We start from the raw sequence: 19052 nt of genomic DNA on the forward strand, positions 1-19052 counted from the left end.
ACTGAAACTCTACCAGTCTTGAATATCTGACTCATATCCTTCAGATGTCTCCATGGCTGCCTCCCTCATTCAGGTTTCTGATTACATGTCGCCTCCTCTGAGAGGCACACCATCCTCGACCACCCTAGACAAAAGAGTACACACGGGTGCCATATGCCCTCTCGTTACACTTACGGAAACTTGATGCACTGTGTGTTCTCAGCACCTGGCACATAAAAGATGGTGGATAAATGTTTGCTGAATGAATAAATGAGTGAATGTTCAGTATGATGATGCTGGAAGGTGTGATCGACTTTCCTCACACAAGATTATTGCGTTTACAAAATACAACACTGGTAATCTCTAGCAATTAGGATTATGAACTTTTTATTTTTTATTTTTTGAGATGAGTTCTCACTCTGTCATCTAGGCTGGAGTACAGTGGCAGTGATCAGAGCTCACTGCAGCCTTGAACTCCTGAACTCAAGCCATCCTCCTACCCTCAGCCTCTTGAGTTGCTGGGATTATAAGTGTGAGTCATTGCACCCAGGTTAGGCTTTTTTTTTTTTTTTACATTTTTCTCTTTAAATTTTCTAAAATGAACACATATTACTTATGTAACAGAAAAAGAATGTTTTAAAGAAAACAGATTTTTAAATATTATATACTCTGTCCAAATCATACTCTGAATTGACCTTCATACTTAACTGTAATAAGCTAAATTCTTCCCATCAAACTGTCACAGTATAACTAACAATTCCCTAAATAAAACATAAGATAACTCACCTGGGGGATCACCATAACGACACCACAGGCCAGTGCACTGCAGAAAAGAGAGTAGGCCAGGACTGTTCTCCTCCCGACCTTGTCCATGGCGATGCACACGAAGGTGTAGGCGGGAATTTCCACTACACCTGTCATTGAGCAAGCAGCCCTCTATAAGTCTAGGCACCTGACTGCAAAAGGGGACCCCGTCTTCTAACCCACTACCCAAAAGGCATGAGCAGCTCTCTCCTCACTTCCGGGGCCTTTAGAAACTCTCAAGAATTGCTGCGAGGCAGCCAGCCCCGCCACTTTTAAACTCACTACAGTAAAGATGAGCGTTTCCTGTGAAATGCTCTAATGCTCATAATCCGCCTCGCACCTGCAAATGGCACAAAGCCAGAGCCCAAATTCCCACCAGCCCCAAACTGTCTCAGGAGATGAAAACTTGCTCAAAAATTTCACAGCTGAGAACTATTGAGCAGAAGCACCCATCTGCAAGAGTACTAGTGAAAAATCCAGAACGGTAGATAATATAAAACCATGTGTGTTTGTCTTTGGAAACATTTTTGTATTTATGAGATTGCCCAGTTTTTTGACAATTTATGTCTTTGGCAAAAGTAAAAAACTATGTCATGAAGATCTAAACTTCTAGCCGTCCTAAGCTTCTGCATCCACACTCCACCCCACCTACCATTGGCCACTCTGTTCTAGGGATACTGCACCATCTCAAATTGTCATAGAGAATGAGTTTGAAGTCAAGACAGGCTCTTTCTATAAACTTGTTAGTTTGCTTCAAAAAAAAGAGTAAATCTTTTTTTCTTAAAACGACTTCTCTCATAATTCCTGCTGAGCTATAATAAACAAAAACAGATGTGTCTGCTGAGGAAATCAGAAAAAATAACCAGATGTGCCGTCAGAGCACTTTAATGAGATGGCACGATGTCTACGTATAAAAATTTAGAAGCGAGATGTTTTGAGGATAATATAAAATACAGGCAGCCTACACAGAAATAAGCAGGAGTTAAGACTAGATGGATAAAAAGAGGTTTCTAATATTTCTCTCACGGTTTAGTTTAAATTTGGTTTACACTAGGAGTCACATCTCAAGCTATCTAAAGTGATTTAACCTGCCATTAAAATGAAAGAAGTACAACAACATAAATTATAGTTGCATGTATTTAAAAGTTATTTTACCAACTAAAATTTATAAATTAAGGACACTTGAAGGTTGAGAGATGCCAGATAGCCATGGCATATTAAATTTTAAAAGGGAAGCAACTTACAAAGAACAATATATAGTGAGTGATCTCATTTATGTTAAAATATAAAACATTAATATGCACAAATATATGAAAATGCGTAGAAACAGATCTGATCAGCACAGGAATTTTGACCTGCTCCATTTTCGACCAGGGCCGGTTCACCCCTCCTTAGGCAACCTGGCGGTTCCCTGCTCTCAGGAGGTCACCATACTGATACTGAACTTAGTGTGGACACCTGATCAGCATAGAGTACTGCAGCCCAGAACTCCTGGGCTCAAGTAATCCTCCCTCCTCAGCCTCCCGAGTAGCTGGGACTACAGGCACATGCCACAATGTCCGGCACAAATGCATAGGAATAGATCTGAAAGGGCACAACCCAAACATTATAGAAGTTACCCCTGGGAGGACCTCTGGGCTGGGGATGGGTGTGAAGAAGGTGAGCAAGGAGAGAAGGCAGAAAGGGAGAGACTAAATTCTTCTGATGCATTTTTTTCAAATGGAAAATACAAGGAGTTTTCAAAAAGGTCATGGATGGCGGGGTGCTGTGGCTCATGCCTGTAATCCCAGCACTCTGGGAGGCCAAGGCGGGTGGATCACCTGAGGTCAGGAGTTTGAGACCAGCCTGGCCAACATGGTGAAACCCCATCTCTACTAAAATACAAAAATTAGCTGGGCATGGTGGCATGTACCCGTAATATCATTTATTCAGGAGGCTGAAACAGGAGAATCGCTTGAACCCAGGAGGCGGATATTGCAGTGAGCTGAGATCACACCACTGCACTCCAACCTGGGCAACAGAGCAAGACTCTGTTTCCAAAAAAAAAAGTTAATGGAAAGTGCATATTATGAAAAAACTATGCATGTGTTTTCAGATTTTTTCTGCACTAAAAGAAATTTGTACTAACTTCTTAGAACGTGTCTGAAGAGGAGCTAGTTTGAGGCACTAAGAAGAATAAGATATCAGTTTGAAAAGAGCTCCCACTAGAGCAACATGAATTCTGCTAAAATTGAAGCAAGAACAAACATCAAATTTATGGTGAAGCTTGGGTGGAAGAATGGTGAAATCATTGATGCTTTATGAAAAGTTAATGGGCACAAAGCCCCAAATAAATCAGCAGTTTACAAATGGATAACTTATTTTAAGAAAGGACGAGACGATATTGAAGATGAAGACCACAGTGGCAGAGCATCCACATTTAGGAAAAAAATACATCTTGTTTATGCCCTAATTGACAAAGACTGAGATTAACAGCAGAAGCAATAGCCAATACCATAGATATCTCAATTAGTCTGGCTTACAGAATTCTGACTGAAAAATTAAAGTTGAGCAAACTTTCCACTCAATGGGTGCCAAAACAGTTGTGCCCAGATCAGCTGCAGAGAAGGGCAGAACTTCCCACGGAAATTTTAAACAAGTGGGATCAAGGTCCTGAAGGATTTCTTTGGAGAATTGTAACAGGAGATGAAACACAGTTTTACGAGTCTGATCCTGAAGACAAAGCCCAACCAAAGCAATGGTTACCAAGGGGGGCCATGGTCCTGTCAAAGCAAAAGTGGACCAGTCAAGAGCAAAGGTCATGGCAACTTTTGTTGGGGATGCTCAAGGCATTTTGCTTGTTAGCTTTCTGGAGGGCCAAAGAATGAAAATATCTGCTTATGACAAGAGTGTTTTGAGAGAGTTAACCAAAGCTTTTGTAGAAAAATGCCTGGGAAACATCACCAGAGAGTCCTTCTCCTCCATGACAATGGGCATGCTCATTCCTCTCATCAAACAAGGGCAATTTTGCAAGAGTTTTGATGGGAAATCACTAGGCAGCCACCTTAACAGTTCTCATGGTGGCTCATTCTGACTTCTTTCTGTTTCCTAATCTTAAAAAGTCTGTACGCGGCACCCATTTTTCTTCAGTTAATAGTGTAAATAGGACTGCATTGACATGGGTACATTCTCAGGACCCTCAGTTCTTCAAGGATGGAATAAATGGCTGATGTCGTAAAAAAGTGTCTTGACCTTGATGGCAATCATGTTGAGAAAGTTTATGTTTTAAATTTTTGTCTTTTAATTCCATTTTTCCATGAACTGGTTGAAGTCCCCTCATATGTACATGTGTTACAACATAACGCTAAGAGATATCATAATAATATGGTTGGCAGTATTGTTCCTGGTTTTAAAGGGCCTATTAAAAACATACTCTTTTTCTCAAATTCACACAGAAACAGACACACACACACAAATGGTAGAAATCTCACTTCACTGCCAAATTTAAGTATACTGTAACTACTTACCCAGGAGGAAGAGGTTTAAGTATTCATTGCCTCCTAAATTAACAGAATTCAAGGAAAAGGAGTAGAATCCCAAACTTCCCGTGAACCAGATTAGCCAAACGGTAAGTGTCCTTTTCGTAATGCTCCAGTTATAAAACAGATATGATAGGTTGTGCTTCTGAACTTCAGTGGGGCTATTACTAACAGGACCTTGTAGGTCCAGTGATAAAAGTTCTGACAGTTTACAGGAGCTTGCCCTGTTCCACTTGGCCATGATGTCAACTATTTTTTGTGCTTCTTCATATCGTCCCTCTGAGAGAAGCCAAAAAGGTGTCTCTGGGAGCACCCAACAGCACAGGATAAAGGGGACAGTCACTGTGGAGAGGATCAACTGGTAAAGCCACCAGGTCCTGACCAAGTATCCTGTCAAAGCCACCAGCAGTGTTCCAACTGCAAAAAAGGAATGCAAATGGACAGACGCCCATGTCCGAGACTTCATGCCAATGAATTCCATCACATAGACAAACCCCACCACGAGATAGCCACTTGCAACCTGAAAAACAAATAATAGGGATCTATATTCAAGGTCACATTTATAACTATTGAGGAGTCCGACCCCATTGCAAATCACATATAGGCCAAAAAGAAAATGACAAAGACTTGCTTTCTGAAACCCCTATCAGATGTATAAAATGACATTCAATCCGATCTATCTTTTTTTCTTATAGGTCCTTTCATCTTCCCTCATCCTCCCCACCCCAAATGGCAAAACTTGAGAGATTATTTATGATATAAATGTTAGACATTGTCTTTTGTGTCATCTAAATATTCCATTATACTGTGGATGTATTTCTCCATTCCTTGTAAATGCATACATCAAGTTATCTGTATCCAGGAGGTCCTTATTGTTAAATCCTAACTGCTAAATGGAGACAAAAAAATTTACGCTAACTAGTGGTAAGAAAACCTGATTTAATTAAAATTCTATTTTGACAGGCAAAGAAAAGTAGACAAATTAGACTTCATGAAAATTAAAACTGTGCATCAAAGAACACTATCAATGGAGGGAAAACGCAACCTGCAGAACTGGATAAAATATTTGCAAATCAAATATCTGATAAGGGATTTTATGGAGAACTCCTAAAACCCAACAACAGCAAAAACACAAACAATCCAATTCAAAAATGGGCAAAGGCTTTGAACAGACATTTCAAACAGAAGAAATACAAATTTTTACCAATCATTGAGAAATGCAATTCAAAGCTACAAAGAGATACCCCCTCATACACATTAGGGTGGCTAATTAAAAAAAAAATAACAAGTTTTGGCGGGAATGTAGAGAAACTGGAACCCATGTGTAATGTGTGAGAGAAATGTATAATGGTACAGCCTCTAGGAAAAACAGTATGACGATTCCTTAAAAAACAATTACAGCATGATCCAGCAATTCCACCTTTGAGTATATACCCAAAGGAATTGAAAGTGGGGTCTGGAAGAGATGTTTGCACATGCCTGCTCATAGCATTATCCACAACAGCTAAAGCATGGAAGCAACCCCCCAAGTGTCCGTCCATAGATGAATAGATAAGAAAAATGTAGTCTATGCATACAATGAATATTATGCTAAGGGAAATAAGCCAGTCACAAAAAGACAACTATCGTATGATTCCGCTTTCATGAGGTACCTAGAGTGGCCAAACTCATAGAGACAGGATGTAGAATGGTGGTTGTCAGGGGCTAGGGAGACAGGGAGCAGAGAGTTATTATTCAATGGACGGAGTTTCAGTTTTGCAAGATGAAAACGAGTTCTGAAGATGCACAGTGGTGATAATTGCACCACAGTATGAATGCACTTAATATCACTCAACTGTACACTTATAAATGGTTAGGATAGTAAATTTTATGTTATATGTACTTTACCACAAGAAGGAAAACTGGGGAAAAACTTTATTTTGGAAATATGCCTATCTTTAATAAAAATTAGATTACAATATGTGATTAGAATATAATATGTGACCATTCTTGGAATAAACAAAGAATGAGTCCATTGATGGGTTTTTTGGGAGGAGGAGGAGAAGAATTTTTTCTACAAAATTTTTTCATATTTGACTTCTACAACACAAATCATAAAATTAACTTTTGTAAAATTATTCGAGAGCACCACTCCCCAAAGGCTTCTCTTAATCATTAGATATTTGAATCATACTCTTTCAAAGGCTCATTATGTGATTATCCTTGCAGATGTTAATTTCTTCAAAAGTTAACAGGTCTCTCTGCCAGATCCCTACTGGCCAAAGGTTGCAGGCAGGATTCAGGCAGTGTTCCCCTGTTCCCTCACTGCTTTTAAAGACTTTTTGTAAACATGTGTCCCTTGTAATAACTGCAATTTCTCCTTGCATCGGACAGTCACAAAGAGGCCAGCCTACAAGGATATTCCGGCTGTCAGAAAGGGTTGACACTAGCAGGAGGCAGGGAGGTGCTTGATGAGGACTACTGTATTCATAATCAGTTTAATATTTTTGTGACAACATCTTTTATTTCCCTGTGCAACTTTGTAATGGCAAGACTCAGATCATTGGGACCCTACATCCAAGAATCCAGAAGTCGCTTTTGGTAAGCGCTGCTGTTACATTAACAAAGATTGTGATAACTTTCAAATACTATAAATTTCCCAGTTAAATTAAGCTGTAATATTTGTCCCTGTCAGGTTTTTCAATGCTAATTATTTCTCATGAGTCAGCTACAACTTCCTCTGTCATTGGATTCAGAAAATCCATATACAACTAACTCCAAAACACTCTGTGAATCCACTCACACCCATCCCTTCCACCGATAATACTCCTCACATCTTCTCAGAATCCACCCCCTCATAGCAGCCAGAATTCCCGGAATCCCTTTTGTGGATTGCCATTGCCTTTAGGAGATAGAGCAAAATCCTGACAATCCTACAAAGCCCCACCTAACCGCCTTGATCCCTTCAGCCTCATCAATGCGTCTCTCCTCCTCTCTATTCTCCAGACATTCCGGCTTTTCTTTCTCATCTCAGGGCCCTTTCATCCACTTCTATCTTTGCTGGAATATTCTTCTCTCACCCATCCCTCACAGTGAGAAAGCCCTTGACCCTCCAGACCCTGGTGAACGCTCCAGACCCACTGATGTTATGCCCTCACCGTCAACATTTTATTTATTTTTGAAGATGGCTGATCAACGTCTTGCCTCTCCTACTAGACTTACTGAGACAGCTGGGTCTGGTTTACTTAGCATTACACTCTGTAGACAGATCAATAAATGTGTTGAGTAAATGAATCTGCCTGCGTCTCCCATCCACAGAATTCCCCCACAAATCCATTCCCCATGAACATCAAAGGAAACAGTCACAGAAAATTAAGGCCACATTTCACGGATGTATTCTATGGGTGTGGCCTTGTTTCCTTGGGTATAGAAGCCAACGCGTGGTATTTTGCAAGACTGAAACATATTTTCAGAAATATCCTCTTAAGTCTTCCAAAAGATGATGTTTATACTTTCTTAGTACCTGTGCCTTTGTGGAGCCTTCAGTCCCACCAGAAGGTTTCTCTCGTGAAATCTCACTCTACAGTCAGAGAGTTATGTCCTCAGTGGAAACAGAACTACTGGTTGCTATCTTGTATTTAAAACTCTTTACATTCCTAAATATATATATTTACTTTTTAATGAGGTACAACACCTTCTAGTCTCCTAGATTTATTTATATGCATCTTCCTTATCCCTGGCCATCTGTATGGTTTGCTAGAAACCCTTTCTATCCATCAAAAAAGACTCCAAAACTGACACCCCATCTTGTTCTCTGAGGGGATGCAGAGAGATTGAAGCCCTTTGCTTCTCTCCGGACCTCAGACCATCCAACCTGCTGCTCTGCGTTTAGCAAGATCACAAGCTCCTCCTCCAGATGGAAACTTCCCTCTATTATTCTTGATGTTGTTTGATAGTTGGAAATCTATCTGGAAGCCTCACTGAGCATGGAAACAGCCTCCTTGCTCGCTAGTCCATTTCTAGTAAGTTACCATTGTAATCAGGTGCTGTACTGCGGTTGTTTATACTTAATCTCACTGAATCCTGAGAATAATAATAATAAACACAGATTCTTTTCTACAGTTTACAGAGTGCAACCAAAGGTTCAAAGAGGATACCGATCATACAACTAACAAGCCAATATATGACAAAGCTGGTATTCAAACTCATGCCCTTTCCACTAAACTGCCGTTCCTGGTAACATAAGGACCTAATGCCTTCCTGTTTTCATTCTTCCTGTACATTATACAAGTGACTTTAACCACACACCTTAACTGCCTGTTTGCTCATGTGAACAGGCCGACTAGACCAATATAATTACTCAGAAAGAAAATAATGCCTCAGTAATTGTGACATGTGGACCACATGCCCGACACAGAGGCAAACACACTTCTGCCTAGCCAGCAACAATTTTTCACTTTAATGAGTTCCATTCTAAACATAAGGCATTGGTATTCTGTAGACAGACTTCTGCAGTGGAGTGGACAAAGATGAGTCCTTGATCTCGCTCACTAGATCTCAAATGAGCAAAATGATGAGAGTTAAGGTTTCCTATGAAAATGCTGCAGCAGAATTAAAGAAGTAAAAAACACAACTCACCATGGCAAGAAAAAAGCGTGCAGCCATGAAGGTGTAATAATCAACTGCAAACGCCGCTGCTATTCCAAACAAAAACATGCTGCTGCTTGTGGCCCACAAGACCACCCGGCGTCCTAGCCTGAAAAATAAGAGTCACACAGTGGAAGAGGAAAGGTAGAGTTGTAACAGTTTAAACATCCACTCCAATTCATAAAAGATAGGCGTTACCTATATACCTTGAATAGCTTATGTATTGATTGTCTTTCTTTTATTTATTTTGAGCAAACCATAAGTTCCATGGCTTCTTTAAAAGACCAGCTGTTCAGGGGAGAGGGCTTTACCTGAGTTGCTAATATACATACCTGATCACTCTGAGTCATCCCCGCAGGACCCCTTAACCTGGGATTGGGGGAAGAGAGGGGAGAATTTGTCTTCTCCCTTTTAGGACTTTGGCTCTGTGTGGGATCATCTTCCCTGCCAGGCTGGCTCTGTCCACCAAGGCTATGACAGCTCTTGCCAAGCCCCTCTAAAAACAGAGGTCTTGCTACCTTCTGCTTCTAGAATAATGTGCTTACTTGCCCTATCTTTTCATAATTGAAAGAGGCATCTCTTTGTTTAAAAAAACAAATAATATTTCTGACAGATTTTAAAATTGTGATATAATTCAAATGCCATAAAATTCAACCTTTTAAAGTAGACAATTTGGTGCTTTTTAGTATATTTGCAAGGTTGTGCAACCATCGTCATTCTTTAATTCCAGGATACGTTCATCACTCCCAAAAGAAACTCTGTGCCCAGAAGCTGCCATCCCCTCTTCCCTGCTCCCTCCAGTCTCTGACAACCACTCATCTACCTTCTGTCTCCATAGATTTGCCTGTTCTGGACATTTCCCATAAATGGAGTCAAACAATATGTGGCCTTTTGTGTCTGACTTCTTTTCCCTAGCATTAGGTTTTCCAGCTTCTTCTGCGTTGTAGCATGTATTAGCACTTCATTCCTTTTTTCTCTCTGAGTAGCACCATTATACGGATAAACCACATTTTATCTATTCATCAGTTGATGGCTCATTTTCCTCTTCTTGGCTATTATGAATAATGCTGCTCTGAACATTCATGAACAAGATTTTGTGTGAACTTATGTTTTGAATTCTCTTGGGTATATACCTAGAGTGAAATTCCTGGGTCATAAGGTAATTCTATGTGTAACATTTTGAGGAACTGCCAAACTGGTTTCCAAGATGGCCGCCCCATTTTTCCATTCCCACCAGCAACGTATGAGGGTTTTGATTCTCCACATTCTCCCCACTACTTGTTACTGTCTGCCTTTTTTATTATAGCCAGCCCAATGGCTGTGAAGTAGTATCTGATTGTGGTTTTTATTTACAATTCCCTAATGATTAATGATGTTGAGCATCTTTTCAAGTGCGTATTGGCTATTTGTGTATATTCTTTAGAGAAATGTTTATCCAAATTCTTTGCCCATTTTTGAATTAGTCTATTGCTTTTTTAATATTGAGTTGTAAGAGCTCTTTATATATTCTGGATACTAGACCCTTATCAGATACATAATAAGCAAATATTTTCTTCCTATGGGTTGTCTCTGACAAATAGTTTAAGGCAAAAGAATATTGTCTGGAGAGTCCAACCAACAGGTTTGCTTGGTGCAGCAGAGGATATGCAAATAAATAAGAAACCATCATCTTCACACTTCAGCCTTCTTTGCTCCTTTGCACATTAGTAGAGATTGTTGGCCCTATATATGAATGTTCCCCAATCTAATTTTATCCCTGAATGCCACCTAAAGCTATTTTTACCTATCACTGCTTGACCCTCTCTCCCACCTCAAACATCTTCTCTCTCTGTAGATGAACAGCCATCTCCTGCAGAGAACAGAGACCATCAAAGAGGAAGACCCACAACTTCCTGCTCTATCCACTTACCAATACGACCTGCATCTGCATTCAGCCTTCTCTTCCTGCCTCTCTGAAGACACATGCCCCTTTCTCTCCAAATATCATTTTGCAATCTTTGTATCGGATTGTGCCTCTTCCCACTTCCTCTGAAACCCATCACTTCTTTTTCCTTTGTTTTTACCTCTCCTTTGACTTCTTCCTTTCAATTTAGTCTCCTCCAACCAAAGACAAGAACCTTCTCTTGACCCCATTGCTCCTTTAGCCACCTTGCATTTCCTCCCTTGACAGATATATCAGAAGGGAGTATTTCCTTCCTCAGAGACTCCTACATGTTTCCTCAGCCAATGACGACCAGGTGCAACCAACTTTTCTGAGCTCACTTAGCAGTCACCAGGGACCTGCACATTGCCTCTCCTGGTCCTTTCTGCCTGTCCTCTCTAATGCCACTGACCATGCCTACTCGTCAGACCCCTGCTGTCCTTTGGCTTGTAAAACATCCCTCTCACCTGGTTCTGCTTATACCTCCCTGATGACCCGCCTGCCTCAATGCTGAACTCCCTAAAGTCCTCTGCTGCACACTCTGCCCTTGTGATTTCATCCACTTCCCTGGCTCTGATTCCTAAGTATGGGCTATTAACTCCCCACCCACCATCTGGCCCCAGTTGCTCTTCTCTGCTTTAATGTCCTGCAGAGCTGCAATCTCTTGTTGCTGTTGTAATTGGTATTAACTTTGAATACATCTTCACTTTGTTTTTCTTAATATAGGGATAGGACTTTGTTTTTCTTAATAGGGATAGGACAAGCTCATTGGAATATATCCAAACGTGTTCCCTTCTCTTCTAAAACTGCTCTCTCCCTAGTATTTCCTGAATTGGTTAGCAAAATCTCCTTCCATTAGGCTTCTAAACCTTAATACATTCCTCCGCTCCCTCCTGCATATTCGTCATCAAATTATGTGAGTTTAGAAATGCCTCCCAAATATGTCTTCATCTTTTCCTCCCTGCTTTTCCCGCTTTCACTCAAGTCTTCACCATTTCTTACATCATTCATCCCACTAGCTTCCCAGCTGGTCTTCCTAACCTCACGTCAGTACACCTCCCACACTTCCTAGAAATAAAATAATCCCCATTGTGGTTTTGTCTCTTGTCATTTCCTTTCACAATCTGCCCTTCTCTACTTCTGCCACACTGACTTTCCCACAATTCTCTGAACATGCCAGGTTGTTTCATGACACAAAGCTATTCCTTTCCCTTGGGGGCCTTCTCCATCTGACAACTTCCATTGATCATTCCTTGGGGTCTCATAGCAAAAATTCAGAAACAGTGTGATGCAGTAGTTGGGGATGCTGGCCTGGGCTCAAATCCCAGCTCCATCCCTTATTTTCCATGTGAACTTTCTATGCTTCCTTTTCCCTACTGGTTAAAAAAAAAGGAGGGGGGGGCACAATAGTGTCTATCTCACAGACCTCTTTAAATAATTAAATGAGATGATATATAAGACATTTAGAATAGTACCTAGTGTATAATAAATTGTCCATAAATGCGAGTTTTTATTATTTTAAAAGCATTTACCGGCTGGGCATGGCGGCTCATGCCTGTAATCCCAGCACTTTGGGAGGCCAAGGCAGGCAGATCACTGGAGGTCAGGAGTTCAAGACCAGCCTGGCCAACGTGGTGAAACCCCTACTCTGCTGAAAATACGAAAATTAGCCAGGCATGGCGGCACATGCCTGTAGTCCCAGCTACTCGGGAGGCTGAGGCAGGAGAATCACTTGAACCTGGGAGGCAGAAGTTGCAGTGATCCAAGATTGCACCACTGCACTTCAGCCTGGGCAACAGAGCTAGACTCCTTCTCAAAAAAAAAAAAAAAAAAAGCATTTACTACATTTCATTGAAATTGCCAGTGCAAAAGTCTATATTCTCCACTGTTGGCTCCTTAAGGGTGGGATCAGATCTTATTTCTTTGCTTTTTTTATTATAATATTTTATACATATATAACCATGCATAAAATATGTACAGTTTCAAGAATAATAAAAAATCAAATGCCTAGAAATCACAACCCAAGGCAAGAAAGAGATGATTGCCAGCCTCCTGATAGCTTCTTGCACCTCTCTTTGTGACTACAAATCCCTTGCCCTTTCTAGGAGGAAACATTTTTCTAACTTTGGTGATAATCTCTTGTTTTTTGTTTCATTTTACTACTTTTATAAGCAATGCTAAACAATACAGGTTACTGCTTATAAACAGTATAGGTAAGTTTTGCTATTATGATTTTAAATTTTCTATAACAGGACAATACCACATGTATTATTTTATGACTTGCTTCCTTTATCAAACATTATGTATAGGAGATTCATCTATGTTGTTTCATGTAGCTGTGGCTCATTCATTTTCATGCCCACATATCCTACTGTAAGAATATATTATAATACATGTGTCCATGAGATGATTGAAGGACATCTGGGTTGTTTAGAGTGCAGGGCTGTTAGGAACAATGCTGTGAGGGCACTTTTATGCATGTACCTCTGTAGATCTGTGCAAGATCATGCTCAGGGTATATGCCCCAGAGCATGTGGCTGTGCACATCACCAACTCTATATGATACCAAATCAGTCTTCAAGGTTAACCCAATTTGGATTCTCAGTTTGCATTTACACCAGCAGGATGAGAGATCCTATTACTCCATATCCTCACCAACACTTAGTATTACAAGACTTCTGACTTTTGACAACTGGTCAAAAGTAAATGGTGTGATTATACGTCACTGTCAATTCATCTTTTCATTAGCCATTTGGATTTTCTTTTCTATGAAGTGACTTCAAATCTTTTTCCCATTTTTCTATTGGGTTGTCTTTTTCCCATTGATGTAAGTAAAAATCCTTTGACTATTCTGGACACTAATAATTTAGTTATATGTAAAGCAAATATTTTCTCTCTCTTGTGTGCACACATTCATGTCTTTCCTCTTTTAATGGTGTCTTTTGGTGGACATAAATTCCTGTAATGAAGTCAAATTTATCCATTTTTTCTTTCATGATCAATGTTTTTTGTGTTTTAGAAAAATCACCCTTTCTTCCATTAGGTCCTGAAAATATTCTCCTAAATTATCTTCCTAAAATCGTATAGTTTTGCTTTTCACATATGCACGTTTAGTCCTTCTGGAACTGCTGTTGTACTGTAAAATGTTAGAAAATGAATCCAGTTGTATTTCCTTCTATATAGCTAGACATCTGTCCCAGCACCACTTAATGATTGATCCTTTTCCTGCTAATATAAAATGCCTTATGTGTCTATACTTATGTTTATGAATGCACAAGTCTGTTCCAGGAACCTCTAAGGGAGCCTCAATCTGTTTGTCTAGTGATATATCTATTTACTTTAATGATTTGATTCTTAAAGTTTATAATTGTCTCCACAGAGGGCCTTCTTCACTTTTTATTATATTTAACCATTTATATTTCATATTTTTAGGTTTCTGCAATGACATTTTTAAAATTTATATATTTGTTACTGGTATATAGAAATATAATTTTAAATGCTCATTAATTCTAATAACTCATATGTAGGACTTTTTTCATACAAAATTGTAATAACTACAAATAATGACTTTTTATTTCTTCTTTCCAATCATTATTCTTTCCTTGCTTCCTTTCCTTCTCCCTCTTTCTCTCTCTTTTTGCTTACAGCACTGGCTAGACTATCCAGTACAATGCTAAGTAGACGACATGTTTCATACATCCTCGTCTGTTCCTAATCTCAAAGGAAAAGCTTTTAACATTTCACAGTTAAGAGCTGGGTGCAGTGATGCATGCCTGTAATCACACCTACTTGGGAGGGCTGAGGCAGGAGAATTGCTTGAGCCCAGGAGTTTGAGAACAGCCTGGGCAACATAGCAAAACCCTGTCTCTAAACAAAAAAAGAAAGAAAGAAAAAAGAAATTAATATTTTAAACTTCACAAGTAAGATATTCATGGTAAACCTTATTGTAGAAACCTTTTATCAGGTTAAAGGCATTCTTCTATTTTTAGTTTTTATCATGAATGGATTTTGAAATTCATCAAATGCTTTTCCTATATGTATTGAGTTGATCGTATGAATTTTGTCCTCTAATACGTTAATGTGGTAAATACCGTTGATTAGTTTCTAATATTAAGTAGATTTCAGACCTTTTCTCTTTTCAGCCTCCAGAAATTTTAATCTCTCATATTTCCCACCTCTCTGTCTCTCTGAGCTTTAACATTGATGACTTTTTCTGAGTTATCATCCATTTCATGAATTTTTTGTAGCTGTGTGTGACAGGTTGTTAAAACTATCCAGGTGATTTGTTATTCATTTATTTCACTTTGTATTTCTAGATGTCCCGGGTATTCTTCAATTTTATGTCAGTTGTAATGCAATGTCCAGTTTTTATCAATATTTTTAAGCTTGTCTTCTATTTCTTTAAAAATAGTAAGTGTGGTTATTTTATTATTTGTGCCTGATAATTCTAGTATTTGAAGTCTTTGTGCAGAAGTCTGCTTCGCTGCCAATTTTTTCTGTTGATTCTCACTCACGGTCCCTTTTAATTATGTCTTTTGGTTTTCACTGAGCTACTTATTCACCTTGAAAAATAATTTATGAGAATCCTCTCAGGCCCAAGATGAGGGTATACAAAGAGTATTAAATTTTATTTTACTCTAAGTTAATATGTTAATCTGTACTGTTTAAGGGATGCTGGCAAAAACACAAGATGTTTGGGTCAGAGACAAAGAACTTCATTACTTACTTCGTTAGCAAGCAGTAGGGCAGCAGCATCTTTGTCTCAGGTCCTCTAATCCCCAAGTCCCACAATGAGTCCAGATGACACTTCACAGATAGTGGGTTGAATTAGAGAGGAGGAGCACTGGATGTGGGGAATCCACTGGTTTTGTAGCAAGCAGTTAGGAAGCCTACTCTTCGTGGCAGAGAGGGGACATTATCTCATCATATTAATTAATTTTTGTTGCTATAAAAGAACACCTAAGACTGGATAATTTATAAAGAAAAGAGGTTTATTTAGCTCATAGTTCTGCAGGCTGGGAAGATCAAGGGTACTGGCTTCTTGCAAGGGCTTTCATGCTACATTACAACATGGCAGAGAAGGTCAAAGGTGAAGCAGACACATGTAAAGAGAGAGAAACCTGAGGGGCGTCCTCACTTTAAAACAATCCACTCTTGCAGGAACTAATCAATTCCTGCGAGAATTAATCCAGTCTTGTGACAGCCAGAACTCATTCACTCACTGCCATGAGAACAGCGCCGATTCATTCATGAGGGATTTGCCCCCATAGCCCAAACACCTCCCACTAGGCCTCACCTCCCAACACTGCCACACTGGGGATCAAATTTCAACATGAGCCTTGGTGAGAACAGACAAATCATATCTAAGCCATAACACTCATCTTTTAAGGTACTGGCTGCATAGACAACTCTGAGAAATGGCCCACATAAAAAAGTGGTCAGGGACTTGACATCTTGGCACATCCAGCAAGAAGTACAGAAGACTACAAGAGGTGCAAGGAGGCTGTCTCTTTCGACAAATTCCGCTGAGAGAATACAGACACTGGGAGTCATGGACCATGTCAAACCAATTTTTTAGCTTAAGGTTTTTCTGGAGCTCCCAAGTAATTTTAATTCAAGCTACCCATCCAAATGAATACCAGTTAATGGTATGCAACTTCTCAAGGACTTTAAAAAATATACATCATGGCTGCTCTGCCTATGGAGTGACCCTTCTTTATTCCTTTACTTTCTTAATAAACTTGCTTTCACTAATATATATATTATATATAATATTTATATATATTACATGTAAATATATATTTATATATAATATATATTTATATATATATTTACATATAATATATATTTATATATAATATTTACATATAACATATTTATATATTATATTTACATCTAATATATATTTATATATAATATTTACATATAATATATATTTACATATAATGTATATTTATATATTATATTTACATATAATGTATATTTATATATTATATTTACATATAATGTATATTTATATATTATATTTACATATAATGTATATTTATATATTATATTTACGTATAATGTATATTTATATATTTCACTGAAATATATATAATTTCACTAATCTATTTTTTATTTATATATTTTATATATATACACACACATCTCTGCATCTATCAAAGTGACTGTAAGTGTTCAATATATGTCTATATAACTATACCAAGTTCAGACAAAGGAACTAAATTTATTTTCAGTTAACATATTTTGTACTCTGACTGTGTTATAAGCATTATTTATATCCCGTTTTTGTCATACAGCAAATGTATTTTAGTACATTTCATACAAGTAGTTGCAAATATTTTGAGTTTCAAGAGTCAAGCAGTGAACACATTTCAACAGAAAAGCCCCAAGTGATAATTTGTGTAACAGCTTGCTGAATGAAAACACTAATACCTAGCACCTTTGACATACTATGAGAGGTATGGCCCTGCCCATAACAAAGCCCTATAATTTTTCTTTTGACATGTTTATCAGCCCCATTAGACTGGTATACCTCAAGGGCAGGGATTTCTGATCTAAGCTATTGTCTTTATGTCCTCAGTGCCCACCATATGCCTGTAAAATCCACAACTATGGAGACCAAATAAGTTCATCTCTGTGCTTTGGTATGGTCCATGTTCATACAGAGATAAACTTTGCTTTATTTTAAGAATTACATATGCATTTAAATGTAAATTTTTAAAAATATATGGCCAGGTTATGCTTTGAATGATAGTATTCCCTCCAAAATTCATGTTGAAACTTAATCTCCAGTGCAACAGTATTAAGAGGGATGGCCTTGGGAGGTGATAAAGTCATGACAGCAGAGCCCTTAGCACCCTTAGAAAAGGGCTCAAGGTTGAAGGGAGCACTCTCCTGCCCTTCCATCCCTTCTTCCATGTGAGGACACTGCATTTATCCCCTCCAAAGGATGCAGCAATAAGGCACCATCTTGAAAGCAAACAACAGCCTTCCCAGTCAGCAATCCTGCTGGCACCTGGTTCTGGGCTTCCCAGCCGCCAGAACTATGGGAAATAAATTTCTGTTGTTTGTGAATTACCCAGTCTGTGGTATTTTGTTACAGCAGCACAAAAAGACTAAAAGGGGCTGTTATATCAAGCCCATAATTTTACAGATATACTGCTTAGGATCAGGCTACTCCTATTAAAAAGCAAGTCTATTTAAAGAGAAGAAAATATTCAAAGTAATAAACAGTATCTATTGAGTGATTATATGTCCAGGGTACTTTTTTTCTGTATTAATTTTGCAATAATCCTTTGAAGTAAGTGATATTATTTTTTATCACCAGCCTATAGACAAAGATTCTGAAACACAGGTAAGTTAGGCAATTTGCCTGCGGTCCACAGTTAATAAGTGGTAGAACCAGGATTTGGATCCAGGTATACTGTCTTCAGAGCCTATCCTTATCATTATACATCCCTAAATAATGGATCAGCAAAGAGGTAGGTATTTAGATAGGAAGTATAAAAATGACAAGTTTTAAACATAATTCCTTGTGTCCCAAGAAAACCAGATAGGAAAATAAACCCTACACTGATACAACGATCCTAAATATTTGATTTTACCTGTCAGAAAAGTAGCCAAAAGTCACCGAACCCAGTAGGACTCCAAACATAAATAGGGGCTGGATCAGCATTGCAAGCCATTTTCGGTCACAGACCAGGTTCCACTGGGTCACCGCAGTGCTTTTCCATGTGTTCTGGTCGTATATGTAGCCATCCATACAAGGAAACTCTTTCTTACTGCCAGTGTATTCATAGCCCAAACTCGATGTGTTCTCCCTCTTGTTCCTGCTACACCTTGAGAGCTCCCAGATCTCACCATTCTGCAACTGCACCGTAACATAATCTTTCTGGCCTGAAGGCAACAGGGCCCCGGTGTCCTCCAAACTCCAATTAGAGTGATTGTGGAAAACAACCTGACTCACATTGCCTGGGGGCCTGCAGACATGACGAGGGGTGACTCCCATGAACACAGAAGCCAAGTAGTGAATACCACAGGAGATGTTCTGGAAGGCACATATGAAATAGAGGACTCTCTGGAATCTGCAAGAGAAGAAAAGCTAATTATTATATCTGGTCTATAGGCTGAAAAAGAACATAAGCAAATTTGAAGGGTCTCCATCATGTTTATCTTAACATATACACAAATGGATAAAT

The 19052-nt window shown here is 38.9% G+C and overlaps 1 protein-coding gene across 2 annotated transcripts in view; it reads right to left on the reverse strand.

Annotated features, from left to right (window-relative positions):
* Nucleotides 1-19052, reverse strand: part of SLC22A16 (solute carrier family 22 member 16) — a 52009-nt gene that overhangs the window by 13350 nt on the left and 19607 nt on the right. For both annotated transcript variants that reach the window (XM_004044528.4, XM_055391507.2), the window contains exons 2-5: nucleotides 18459-18938; nucleotides 8919-9036; nucleotides 4290-4821; nucleotides 766-893 (exon numbers count right to left, since the gene is read on the reverse strand). In XM_004044528.4, coding sequence (XP_004044576.2) covers nucleotides 766-893; nucleotides 4290-4821; nucleotides 8919-9036; nucleotides 18459-18938 — 1258 coding nt within the window. The remainder of the gene's footprint in view (nucleotides 1-765; nucleotides 894-4289; nucleotides 4822-8918; nucleotides 9037-18458; nucleotides 18939-19052) is intronic.

The sequence above is a fragment of the Gorilla gorilla genome, chromosome 5, assembly GCF_029281585.2.
Source record: "Gorilla gorilla gorilla isolate KB3781 chromosome 5, NHGRI_mGorGor1-v2.1_pri, whole genome shotgun sequence".
In the NCBI taxonomy this organism is placed as follows: domain Eukaryota; kingdom Metazoa; phylum Chordata; class Mammalia; order Primates; family Hominidae; genus Gorilla; species Gorilla gorilla.